Below are 14,390 nucleotides of genomic sequence, written 5' to 3' on the forward strand. Positions count from 1 at the left end.
TTGATATTCCAAAAACTTATGTTTTAGAAAAGAAACTCTTACTGTGTAAAGGAAATTATCATCTCAAGCCTTAAGATGAAAGTGTCAGGACAGAAACAAAGCCTCATACAAACCCAACAGGAAGATTTAACATAGTAGCTTTAGTTGCAGCTGTATGCATCTTTAACACAACTTCTCCAGGAACCACAGATTTCCAACAGAAACGTTCAGCTGTCAGCACACCATTTGAAATACTAGAACATTCTTCTTTAGTACCTAAAGCAAGAAAAAAAACCCAACAAAACAACCAAACCAAAACACAACCCCCACAACTATAAAATTAAGAGAAACACACAGAAAGCCAGTCACTTAAAATGCATAGGTGGTACAGAATATGACTTATTTGTACCATTAGTTATAAAATAATTTTTAAAAGAACATCTTAGAAGAATGTGTACATCAGATAACTTCAAAGTCATTTCAGGCTGCTGTAAAACTCCATAAAAATCCATTCTGTCCACATGCACAGGAAGCAATCATAAAAAGCTTATATTTATTTATATTTATAGCCTACAGTTTAACTATTTTAACAGAATAGTCAGTTTGGATGCTTTTTTAAGCCTTCTTTTGGTTCCCTCTGCTCCACTCTGGATGCACTAAAATTACATCCATATCTAGTGTTTAAACATCTGGTTATCCTAAACCATCATAGCATGACTTAGTTTCCTGAATGTCATTCTATATTTTTCATGAAATACAGGTGGTTTTTATTTAAATTTTCCAAGTTGGATCTTGAAAGAAGGCAATTTTAAATGTATTTAAGAGCTTACTATGTACCAGTTTGCTTGCAGAAAATTGTAATAAACAGTGAAAGGAGAGATCCTTTCACCAAAATATGCATCATCAGAATAAAATAATGATGAAGTATTGCTTGAATATTAGTGCATTTCTTAGAATAAATTTGACTACTTAATGCTAACTCTCAAGTTGTGCCCAACTACACAACAGCCAAAGACAACAGCACAGACATATTTAAGAATGGGAAAACACAACATTAACGCGCACATTTCTGTGCTGGCCTTACCTCCAGTGTCATCGCAGTGCACTAATGCAGAAAAGCTAACCAAGATTTCAATAGGCATCAGACTGTCCACAAGCAAATAATAGATCACTTGGTCATCAGTAAACTGCGTAGAAAGACAGACACTTGTTCATCTTTCATTTTCACTGAATGCTGTTTGACTGTCTTTATACAAGGTATGACTAAGATTTCAGATATGGTGACCTTACTATGGAATGGGGAGTAGGCAGTTAATTGTCACTACTTCTTCCAAATTTCAGATATGTCATTTGGACCCAGAGTCTAATGCTGCATGTACAATAATGTTCAGTTAAGAGATAAAAAAGAAACAGAACAGTTTCTTGAATGAGAATGTATCTACTTGTATATTATATTCTTCCTAAGTACCTCAGTTTAGTAGTTCTACTTGCCAAACAACATTCATTGGAAGATCAAAAATTTTGTTTTCTGCCGCAATTTTCTGATTCAAACTAATTACAGTGAGCTTGAAAGAAATAAGTACCCTTTTAATGAGTGACATGAGTGATTCTCTCTGATAATGTTTTTTTTTCTGGAAAACTGTACAGAGGCAGTATTTTTCACTCTCAACTTTACTACATAATTCCTATGCCAATTTAGAAACTATAGAATGATTCTACTGTTCCTAGAAATTCTTCAAAATCTGAAGGTGAATGAGCTTCTTTCTTTCAGAACTGTTGAAATATATGTCTTCCTGGATTTTCCAGAGTCATATTAATCCATTTTTTTTTTGTATTTGATCCTGAAATGCTAGCACTATTACCTTCCTATCATAACATGAAAATGTTTTAAAAGCATGACACAGAATTTACCTAATGGTGTAAACACCTCATCTCTATCAATGTAAAAAATTAGAATGGTTTTAAAGTAAAGGGTTAGTTTTTTTTGGCATAACAGCACATAGTCTTAATGCTGATTATGGCTTGTGAAAGTATATTGTGCAGTCATTAGGAAAATTTCTTGTGATGTGATTATGGAGAGGTGGGAAATTGTGGTATAGTACAATTATGAAGCATAATCCATGTAGTTAACCTTCTCAGTACAGATTATTACAGAAAGTCCACATCAGAAGTTTACATTTCAGTACTCTACCATTGCCCTTCAGATACATTATAAAATTCGAGCAGCAACAGGATATTCAAACATGTTGAATAACATTCTGATAATAAGAACTAATGGCAGGTTTAGAGAAATTTTGTAATTTCAATGTAACTAAAGGGTATTTTTAATCCCTGCAACAGGATGCTGTAAATAGTTAAAGACCTTAGCATTTAAAGAGAAAATGGAGGACTATGCTAAACAGACTCATGATTTGGGCTTTGTGTGAAGGGGGTTAGGGGGATAAAGGAAAATGAATGGGCAGGTTCTGCAGCTGAATCATGACTAAATTCAAGTTAGACACTAAATTGTTATAAGATAGACTTAAATCAAAATAAAGAGAGGAGGGAGATCTGATTCACTATAAACTTTTATTATTTACATACTCCATTTTTTTGCTTTTGTACGTTAGTATTTCACATTTTTTCCTTGCCTTAAACACAGTGAAATACTTCTGGATATTTGCTAGCAAACATGTATGTGTATTGACTACAGTAAACTTAATGCATTACTATTTTTCATTAAGAGAAGTTCTATGTGATCTACCAATATAATTTAGGATATATGTATTTCCTATTTACATAAGTCTTTGACAAAGATTTAAAAAACCAACAATATAGTCATATACCTTAAAATCTGTCTTCTGATAATTATAAGCATATGTATGTGGCTTGTGGAAAACATACAGGTTCCTAGGGAGAATATAAAATAGAATTATGTAGGGAAATAACCAGCATAAATTGTATATTTCAGCATATTAATTTTACCTTCATAAATCAGACTCCCGTGCATTTCTCAAATATGGTTTGATACGTTTCAGTTTCATAAAAGGTGAATACAATTCATCTCCAGAGAAAGTAGTGACATTAATTTCTATCTTTGCTGCATTTCTACAGTTTTCATTGGAGGTTAGGGCACTAATTTGTTCAATTTGAATCTATAAATGGTAACATGCTAATATCACTCTAAAATTTCCATGATCATTTGAAAATTACTGTAATAAAGTATAACTGTAAGGAATATTTTACATCATTTATTAATGTGCTTTTTCAGTTCAGTGCTGTTTGCACACCAGAAAGATACATAGTTCCTGACAACAATTTTTGCTGACCTCGATTTCACCAAGGACTTTAATTGAGAATAGAATCATGATATGAACTCCAATGTTTTGATTACTCAGAAACATCACAGGAATCCTGATCCATTGCTGATGTATCAATTCCTACAATGACTAAAATTTTTCTCGTTTCTCAAAGTCAATATGAATTATGAGAATTCATCTTGTTTTCATGGTATCTCAGATGTAGGCATGTCAGTGTTATGGGTTCACCTAGGTGGGCCTAGATTTGGGCTCTGAAGTTTGGATTAGGCCGAAGCTGTCAGCTGACTTGAGCTGGGCTGAGCTAGCAGCTGACCTCTTCTAGCCAGTAACTTTGTATTCCATACCACATTATGACATCATCTCCAGGGAAGTAGGAACCAGTGTGGGAGTGGTTAAGGCTGTTGCTTCTCAGCCCTCCTCTTGGGAGGACGCACGATGCTGCCCCAGGGGGGATGGAGAGGACCAGGCCCACCACTGGCTCACAGGTTATCTCAGGAAAGTAAACTGTGTTGTTCTGGGTCTCTCCTTTCTGCTTGAGTTTGTCTCCCTGGGGAATAAGTATTTTCTTAAGTAATGTGTAGTTAAGACAGTAGAATTTGTGTGTTCGTTAAGAAGTTGAGGTGGGGAACTTGTTGTTGCAGACTTGTGTGATTGTATATTTGTACTCTCTTCTAATTGTCTCTTTCTTTCTGTGAAAAATATATGTAGTTTTAGTATAAATGCCATTTGAAGTGGTTTTTTCCTTTCCCCTCTCTTTTCCTCCCGTTCCCTGGTGTTAGGAGGGAGGCTTTTCTCTCTGTGCTTGGTGGGGGTTGGCAGTTGCTTATCTCAAACCAAGACAGTCAGACAAGAAAATACTTTCAACTGACTGATAAAGTGAAAATCTTAGGTGCCTGATTTCTTCCAAGGGATAAATTCTTCAAAGATAAATCAAGATGTTTTGTTAACAGCTACTTTCTCAGTTCACTATGAAAATAAACAAGCTTTCACCTTTTTAAAGATAAGAACCAGAAACTGACAAATGTTTTGTACCCTAATTAATACTAATACTGGTCTATAAAAGGTCAACAGTACTTTAATATTCGGCTAACAAGATAGAAAGTTCTTATTTCACATTCTGTCTGTATAACACTGTGAGCAAGCCTTTGAAAAGAAATAACATTGCTTGTAATGCTTTTTTTCTGAAGGCCCAATCTTCTGAACCTGGGACTACCTAAAAGTAACAGACAAACCTTAGCAAGGCCTAAAGTGATCTATGATCTTTAACTCCTAATGTTCCTGTACTGCTGACTAGTATAAAAGTTACACATTCTCCTCTCCTTTAGAGAGGGAGCAGACTCTACTACCTGCTCAAGAAAACTCCCATTTATGTAAAGAAAAGCTTCACAAAAAAATCTCAGTTACAAATTCAAATGAAAAAAAACTGGGTGAATTTTCTGTGATAAAATTACTCCCCTGAGCATGCTTAGATTCTCTAAAGTGTAAAAAAAAAAAAAATATATATATATAGTACCGGACTTCTTAAATCTGAAAGACAGAAACTAAAAATATTACGCTACAAGTACATCAACCTTTATGTTTGCAGAGGTATAAATGCCTTGGAATTATAATGTTGAAAAGGGAGTGAAAGAAAGCACCTAGTTGAACAAGCTAAGCTATGCAGGGGGAATAGAGTTCAAGAACATTTTTAGTTTAGAATTGTGTTGTTCTGATGCAGACTGTGTCTGCCCAGTGGCTGCTGGATTGAGTATGGAAGCACCCAATGTCTGCACACTCCATGACCTACAATCTTCCACACCACTGCAGTCTGACATGTGCTTTATGGAGCTGGTGGTTGTGTTCTCCATTGTACTCTGGAGGATACACCCAAGACCTGTTCAGAAGACAGAATTTTTTATATAGTGTTGTCACAAATTTTACCATTGTTATACTGTATAATTTATGGAATAAAACAGAAATCCTGTATTCCTTACTGGAAACAAACACAGAAGTCTTCAAAGCTAATCCAGGTTTCCCTGGAAACAGAAGTCTTTTCTGACTCTGTTTCTTTTACTTTATCCCCTCTCAGGTTCTCCATATCAGTGTGAGCTGTTTCTGACACTTTTTTTGCATCAAACCTGCTATTCTCAGGTAATTCTGCAAAGATAAAAAGACACACAGAGCCAATGCAGTGAAAATATGCACATTAAGGAAGTATCATTCTTATACTGAAAAATACTCCTAAAATTACAAGGAAATTGTCCATATATCTCAGAGTTCAAAAATAAAAACTATCCCACTAGTCTGAAAAGTCCAAATGGTGACTGAAACAACTCTACACTGAAATTCAGAATTTACACCTGCAAGTGCTTAAGTAGTCTGCTTCAATAAATGATCACCTTTCATATGAGCTTCTGAGGTACACATATGTATGAATTCTGCAAACCTAGAGTCATCTATGTAAGGAAAAATACATGCCCTTGTTCAAAGCTCTTATTCAGTGAAAGGCTGATATGGCAGTATCATAAAATTGTTACAATCCACAGAAAATAAAAAATACACAGAAATGTGAAGGACACAAAGACCTATCCTGCCTCTGGTACTTAGTACCCCCAGTGATGCTATTCACACAAATCAGTCTAACTACTTTTAAACATAAACAGATTTGAACTACATTACATGAACTTTATGGTAGGAAAATCAGAGCTAAAGTCAGATTCATACCAAAATACAAACACAGAAATGTTATGTAGACACATTTTGTAGTCACTCAATAACTTCTTAAGTTGCATTTTAATGTCATTTTCTCTGCATTTACGCTGTGAAATTCACACAAATAGTTATGGACAATGTTTGACCTGGCCCCAAAAGAAATTTTGAGAATAGCTCAGAGCAACCAACTCAGAATACCTGCTGAGGAGATGAGGTAATATTTAAACAGATAAGGTATAAAAAAAGAGAAAGCTGTAAGATAGATACATAATTTATACTTAAATGTGCTTTTTAATATTTCATTATCACCAAGACACATAGAACTAATGTGTGGCTAATGTGTCCCTTTAAATAATTTTCCAACTATTTTTCAAAAACTGATAGAAATGTAGTATAAGGAAAGGCACCAAAGGCTTTTCTCTCTTCCTTAAACTATGGAAAAACTACCTGCAAGCTGTAATACCTAGGTTTTTTCTTTAATTTAAGTTAACATGGTGTGAGAGACTCTTTTAATATCTTTTCTTCCTTTACTCTTTTCTTTCTCTTGCAGGTAACTTAAAACTAATAAATGGTATTTCACTAAGTTGTATGAAGTTGGTGTGTGCTGGTTCTTGTGTAATGGTTTTCTTGGGCTATATGTTATTCTTGTAGAACCTTTTGTCAAAATGTTTGTGTTCTCACTGAATCAAAAGAAATTCTCCTAGAGAAAGTGTGGCACCATTTTCTCTGAATGTGAATTCAAGGTAATAATGAACTAAAGTTTTTTCAAAAGTTCAAAAGGTGGGCAAACTTAAGTCTTAAATATAAGTAATATTCCCAGTTAAGCATGAGGCTTTGAAACTGGGGTGTTACATATGTGGGTTAGGCTTCCAGCAAAATAACCACAGTGCTTGGCTTACAAATGTATGTAACGCAGAAAGGATGATAAAGGGTCCAGCAGAGCAGGACTGTGCCCAGTGCCATCTCCCGGTGGCTCAATGTCACTTCTCTTTATACTGGACATGACTACTAGACTACTATCAAAAGTCTTCCTTCAGGATCAATAAGTCAGTAGATCTCTGCAGACTGCAAATAAAATATACCTCACACTATTAAAGCCAGCAGATGAACCTTTCTGTTGATTATGCATGCAGAGTGGGGCCAGAGGGAAAACAGCTCTTCCAGTGAAGCCAAAGGAAAGCAAGAACAGTGTCAACAAAATGGCTGAAGTTTCCCCCCCTCCTCATTGAAGAAGTAATGAAAATCTTGTGGGAATGTCATCCAAAAGCATATTTTATCCTTTTTGATCCATGCAGTCCAAAGACAGTGCTGTTCAGAGCTTCCTGATATAAGAAAAAAGCAAATCAACCTGCTATTTTTTATCTTTTATGCAAGTACTGCCATTTCAACCTATAAGAAAATGCAAGTATTGGGTGATATTATGAAGATATGATTAATGGAGTAAAATAATAAATTTGAAGCCAATTTTAAGAAATGTTCATTATAAAATATTATTTTAATACTGACAAATGGAAATAATTGTCTGAAATTATCCCATAATTAATTCCCCGAACAAATGCAAATACTAATCAAATACACAGGATATAATATGAGATTATTACGAAGTTAAAGACTGTAGAAAGCTTCAGAAAGGGAAGAGCACATTTGAATTCAAAAATGTTATGCTATTTAGAATTCAAGCAACAAAGTTAAATGTTACAATCAAGTCTAAGAGAAAACAAGGAACTTGATAACTAAGGATAAACCAAGCACAGAAATAAGAGCAAAACATGCACTGTAACAAAAAGTATAAGACAAATAAAACCAGATCAATAACTAAGAGCACAGAATCATACAAACTAGAATAATCAATCTAAAAATGGAAATAATAAAAGAGTAGCAAACAAACACAGATTAGCAGAGTTTATCACATATGTATGTATGTATGTATGTATGTATGTATGTATGGCCAAACTTCGCGAACGAAGATTTGGGAAGGGCTGTCCCCACATGGGTGTGCCCTTCCAGCCTGCGCAGTGGATTTTAGGTGAGGCTCAGCGTGCGCAGAACTGGCCCCACCGTTTAAGTCCTGAGGTTCATCTGCCACGGCCGAGCGAGCTTGGACGGTGCCAGTGAAGTCCTCGGGACTAGAACCTACAGCACCCGGCATTTCCCAGGAGGTCTCCCATCCAAGTACTAATCTGGGGCTGACCCTGCTTAGCTTCCGAGATCTGACGGGATCGGATGTCAGGGAGGCATTTAACTGTCCTAATCATATGGTAAGAAAATACTGTAGTGCTTGAAACCATCAAAATTTTTTCAAACAATAATGGCCTTAAAAAAGTTGAGAAAACACTTTTTTAGACAGTGTAGCATGAAACATTGTAGTTGCTTTTGGTACGTGCTCATCATTTTTCAAACACTGACTCTTTACTGAGATGTTTAAATGGAAATGAAGCCCCTCATCAATCTGACTGCAGATTTTGGGTCTTATATTTATTAAGTATATAAACATTTTGTATCCAGCCCTTGCAATCATGAGTCATCTCTTTAGAATAAAGCAGTAGCAAGCAAATCAAAAAGGTTGCTAGTCAAGTAAACGAAAAACACAAGAAAATACTACCTTGTAAAGAACATGTTCAAAATTGAAATAAGTCCCCTGTCTCAGGTTTCAGTTAGAAGAAACTGACTGACTGGTTTATTGCAACAAAGGTATAAAACCAGAACTTCTACACTTACAGCAGAAATTGCAAGAACTTATCACAGCAAACCAAATATGAAGATTGTAGCTAATTTCCATAATAGAGCACAGAGATAATGGCACAGGAAATCTCTAATCCACAAAATGGTACTTTAGATAATATTTAAATGTAGATTTTTCTACAATGAGTTTGAAAGATTAGCCAGTGTTTCAAAGAAAATGCAAAAAGTGATCTAACCAACTACAGATTATTTAGCCCAACGCAAATAAAAAAAAATTCAAAATCAGGCAAATGGATAGTTGAAAGGCAAAATAATTTTAGCCAGGTAGAATCCTAGATGTTCTGCCTCAATCCAAATTCATTTTCATTATGAAAAGAGTGCTACATACCACTGCAAAACAGAAGAAAATCAACCTATCAACTTCAGGTCCCCGTGAAGAGAATGTAAAATTCTACCTACTTTCATGGAAAATATAAGTATTGTCCACATGATCAAAGAAATTTTCCACCTTACTGTGTACAACTTCAATATATCCTGTATACACTGTGCAGTAATGTCGTAGCTAATTCCAGCATGCTTATTTGAAATTTCACTTACTGGTTTTGCCATTTTTAACCTGTAGTTTAGTTTGATTATGTCTCTGCACAGATACTGGAAGAGCAAGATTTCTATGAGATAGCAGATAATCATGACAATAATGTGATACTACAAACAACTTTCAACAGATTCAGTATCTGCACCAAAAGCAATTGGAAATCACAGAAAAGCACTTCATCTAAAGAAAATAACTACTTCAATGTAGTAGTAACAACAGAGACAGAATAAGTGCAACTGTACGAGTTTTCATCTTCAACAAAGCACAGTTAAGTGAAATTATATGTTTTAGGACAAATTTCTTGTTCTGATAGATTTGCAAACCCATGATTTCCTAGTCTGAAGAGGAGCAGAGGAAGAGTGATGCCCTATATTTTTACAACAACATGTCATTGCACTTTGTGAACCTCAATAGCACAAAATTTCAATGGACTTCAGCAGCCAAAATAGATTAATGAGAATTTTTTTAACTTTAAAAAAAAACACAAAACCAAACCCAAACAAAAGCACCAATATAAAAAGGACAGAGAATCCTAAACCAAAAGCTTGACATATTGAAAAGCAACCACTTATGCAGGAAAGGTTATATTTATATGTGTGAGTATACTTGTAAAATATTGTCCCCAACAGGAATATATTTCAAATTCACTTCAGGTGAACACAAGAACCTTTCTGACAGACTACTCATATTTTTGACTGCCTAATGACTTAAACCAAACTTTGAAGAGATTAAATTACTGAATACTCATGCCCCTATTTTGGAAAATTTGAGCAATTTTTAGCCATGTTTCAAAGTGTATAAAGCCCCCATAATCATAAAGAACATTTTTTAAAAGATTTATCTGTTCATCTCAGTTTTGGTTCATGATTTCTATCATATATTCTGTGGAGTTTAAAGACTCATAATGAATCATTTTGAACTAAAACAAAGTTGCACTCATAACCTAACTGAAGCTGGAATAAAGGGATTTTGCATAGAGAAATGACAACACACGGATTGAGCTGGTCTGGAGATTATGAAGACAACCTGAGAACAAAAGATTTTGCTATAGTAGCAATGTGAATTATTAGTATTCTAGGCCAAAGGACGGAAATATGTCCATTTCATCCTTTTCCTTGGTTGTGTTGTGGGATTTTTGTTCAATGGACATTTCTTGTGCACAGTTTGGAGTGAGCGGAAAAGGTGGCAATCTGGCTATTAAGATTTAATTGTGACAGCTACAAAAATACTCAAACTTCCCAACATACTCATGGCAGGCCTGAAGAGCCACCTACTGCAAACTACCATGTTTCTATTAGCTTTTGGCATTGAGCTGTGAGAGAATAACCAAAGTTATATTTCCAGCTCATTAACTGAAACAATGAGATTCTTCTGGTTTGATTCTTTTTTACCAGGATGATATCCATAAAAATAAGAATTCATAAGAAAAAATATGGAAGCAAAACAGTAGCTGAAATCACTATAAGTCTTAAAATTATGAAAATTTATTAGTATAGGTTTGGAAGAAGTATGATTGACATTTGATTCAAGATATTTAAATATCACAAAGAAACCCTCATTCTTCATTATATTTGCAGTATGATCCAGGTTTTTGGTTGTTCCCTCCCCCCATAATAATCTTATCTTGTAACACCCTTTTGGGGGGTTACCAGAGATAGCTGATGGTTGCACATTTTTCCAGAATGAAGACAATGTTGCAATCTATGAAAATACCTAAATTTGTTGGGTGAAGTTACCAGGTTCATTTAATGTAGAAGTTATGAAGTTGTGCACCTGCTTTAATTGAGAGGGTATTATCTGTACTTCTCAATTACTGGAAGCGAGGATCATAGATATTTTACAGAGAATAAAATAAAAATAAAAGAAGTTTCTAAAAATGGTATTTAATCCTTTTCCATCCATGAGAATCAACATTTTAAAATGCTTAAAAAGCAAAGGTGCACTGCATAGGCTTCTATGTGGATTGAACACTTGAAAATCAAAACCAAGGTGAGTGTCGCATGTAAGAATCATGATGTAAATGATACATGAGTACTAGTCACATATTTCACATTTTCTTCTGCTCTGAGATTCACTTGCAGAAAGTGAAAAGGAAAGATATTTCCTAGCAGTCAGTTTTAGGACCCAAAAAAATTGTGCACCCAACAAATCTGATTACTTCTTTGCTTACTTTTTTAAAAAAGAATGGTCTTATTTTTTAACTTCTCCTGATCAAATCCTTCAAAGATTCACTTAAACAAAGAGATATTCATTTGGAGAAAATTTTGAATTCTCTTCCAATACTGATCTCAAACACATTTCAAAGAAAATGTTTATTAAAATGAAAGTTGTTCGGTGGTTTTTGCAAAAAAAAGTATAAATCAGGGTGATTGAAAAAGAGCTTGGTGAGCAAAATCCAGTATATCTTACTGCAAAGTAGCTTATGGGAAGTGGGTTTTTTAAAAAATATTCCTGTAAATTAGGGTTGTTTTTTTAATATCAAAATGAAGATTCAATTCTGTGTAATTATACATCCTATTACCAGCAATTTGAGGTCTATTCCCAGAAAACCAACACTCATAAATAAGACTGCTGATAAATGTACATGAGATTAACATGGAGGCCAAACACTATGAGAATGGCAGAAGTTTGACTATAAACTACAGAGACACACTTACCTTTACTGGGTATTGCTGCATTTTTCTGGCAAAAGGGACTGGTCTCCTATATGGTGAAAACAAGAAGAAAAAAATAAGGAAAAAAATAAAAGAAAAAAGCAAAAATGGTGACTGCACTATTTTGTTAAAGAAAATACTTGATTTTGGGCAGTCATTCCAGAAATAGAGGAACAAACTAGCAAGTTATCATTATGGCTTGGGTTTTTAACAAAAAATTAAAATGTTAAATTTCACCATAATACCTACATATATATCACCATTAGACAGATTGATGTTTTTCTGAAGAAGTACATGTGGTCTTCAGGCAGAGATAAAAGCTGCTACTTTGCTATTCAAAACTGTTCTTTCATATTACTGGGTTTTGACAATAAAACAAGCTCTATTCTAAAAGCCAATGACTCCTATTATACAACCAATTCTGTTTTTTCCTATGTTTCCATTCTTGAAAAGTATATGGAGGGCTCCTTTTCCACCAACCATTTCTTGCTGTGCAAGTGTCTGCTATTAGTGACAGCATGCTTGATTACAATAGCATCTTTTGATTCCTATTACTGCATAAATAAAAGTAGCCTGCTATTTTTTAATGTTTTTGACAAACAACTTTATCCTGGTCAATCCTCCCTCCAAGGTGGAGCTGCTGAACTAATATGACTGCAATAGCAGCTGATACTTATAGCTGAAATCAAGTTATCCAGCTTTTCAGAAAGTCTACTCCCTAAGTGTGCAAAGATTGAGTCCCTTTATTTGAGAGATTAACATATCTGATCTAAAAATGCATTCCTTCTGACTGCCCTCTAGCCTGCAATATGACATACACTGAAAAAGAGTCACTTCCACCTTTTTTTTTCTAATGAGGTAAAGCAAGAAAAAGAGATTTCACAGTCTCCAGTTTATTTCCTATTTGAATATAGCACTATTAATGGATTAGCTGGACTAGCTTTGCCCTTGCAAAGACACATATTAAAGCCTAAAAAGGCTATTGCAAACAAATCTGCAAGCTGCTTTCCATCCCAGGTCTCCCTATAACTAGATTTGTCAGCCTTCACCCCACATCTTTACATGTGTCAAAGGCGCTAGTGCTGAAACTGGTAGCATTGAGCTGGCCAACAGCTGGGTACACACAGTGACTTTGTGTTCTGTATTTCAAAGAGGAGTTGTGGGAGCTGTGCTGACTTGGAGCTACTTTTATGCTTTCTCACCACAATCTAAAAATACATTTTGAGGGGCAGACTGACATAATTTAGAGTTTGAGTTAGACTGCATGGCAGGTCACAACAGTACCTATATCTTCCGCAAGGTCATTGTGCTGTAAATCCAGGTCTGCCTCAACCCTCCTGTACCGGACTACCCTGCATACATAATATGAAGTGAACTGTGAATGCTTCCTTGGAGTACGGCTTTCTACTTTAATTTCTAGCTGCAGTAAAAGTCTTCCTGCAGCATTTTACAGTATCTCCACGGGCACAAAACAGGCTCAGGAATCTCACCACCATCAAAATTTTAGGTGATTGATATCCTCTCAATTAACTAAAGGAACAAGGTGAGGAAATAAAATACAAATTTAGGAGTCTTTAAGCCAAAATAGGACGTACCAAATAATTTAATACATACAACTTAACTGCAATATTTTTTATTGAGAGGATTGGGAAGGCCCATTTTTCTACAGCACCAGCATGAATTGGAAATTCTATTCCAAATCTGTTATAGGCTTTTTAAAGAATGTTCATGAGTCAAAGCTGGGGACAGATCTAATATAAAGAGCAAAGAAGAGAAAAACACAGATATTGCTGAAATTGTTACCAGCTGGATTAAGAATTTAGTGATTAAAATATATTATGTTTCACATGTTCCTTTTTAGGTTAATTTCTTATTTTTCTAGACCTGAAAAGGACACTATAGAATCTTGCAAATGCCCATGTAATTCAGCTCCCATTTCCAGAATTCTGGAAATAGAATTTTTCCAAACAAGTCAAGCTGTGATCACATGTAATGTCACATCAACAGTCATGCCTCAATATATGGGTCTCAAACATCTCCAGTAACACATGGCCTATCTTCTCTTTAAACTGTGACTTCAGAAGTACACATGCACAGAGCTGTCATATTACTGCATGTAAGCCTACAACTTGCAAGAGTCTAATACTGCCAAATTTCTTGTAGGAGTCACAGGATTTAACCAAAGATATATGTCAGCTGTGAAATTTATCATGTTTCTTCTCAGAAATTCTGGGAATGCCCAAAGTATAAAAAATGTGATATCTACTGTATAAGCCTTGGAGACTCCAACACTGGCACAAGTCTAGTGCTTTCCACCCCACATGCTGTTCATGGACAGTATACATGATTCATGCTTCTAACAGGGACATGTGGTAGCTTAATATACAGCTACCTTGTGGGTATTAAGAGCTGGCAGTAGGAAAGCTTCAAAAACTGCATCAACAGAATTTCTAGTAAAGAAGGAGAACGTACCCTGGGAAATCTGGATGC

At 35.1% G+C, this 14,390-nt stretch overlaps 1 protein-coding gene across 1 annotated transcript in view; it reads right to left on the reverse strand.

Annotated features, from left to right (window-relative positions):
* Positions 1 to 14,390, reverse strand: part of ADGB (androglobin) — a 107,449-nt gene that overhangs the window by 45,835 nt on the left and 47,224 nt on the right. The window contains exons 13-17 of the mRNA XM_071580896.1: positions 11,904 to 11,949; positions 5,252 to 5,414; positions 2,805 to 2,868; positions 1,064 to 1,166; positions 114 to 255 (exon numbers count right to left, since the gene is read on the reverse strand). Coding sequence (XP_071436997.1) covers positions 114 to 255; positions 1,064 to 1,166; positions 2,805 to 2,868; positions 5,252 to 5,414; positions 11,904 to 11,949 — 518 coding nt within the window. The remainder of the gene's footprint in view (positions 1 to 113; positions 256 to 1,063; positions 1,167 to 2,804; positions 2,869 to 5,251; positions 5,415 to 11,903; positions 11,950 to 14,390) is intronic.

The sequence above is a fragment of the Pithys albifrons genome, chromosome 2 (genome assembly GCF_047495875.1).
Source record: "Pithys albifrons albifrons isolate INPA30051 chromosome 2, PitAlb_v1, whole genome shotgun sequence".
Taxonomy (NCBI): Eukaryota; Metazoa; Chordata; class Aves; order Passeriformes; family Thamnophilidae; genus Pithys; species Pithys albifrons.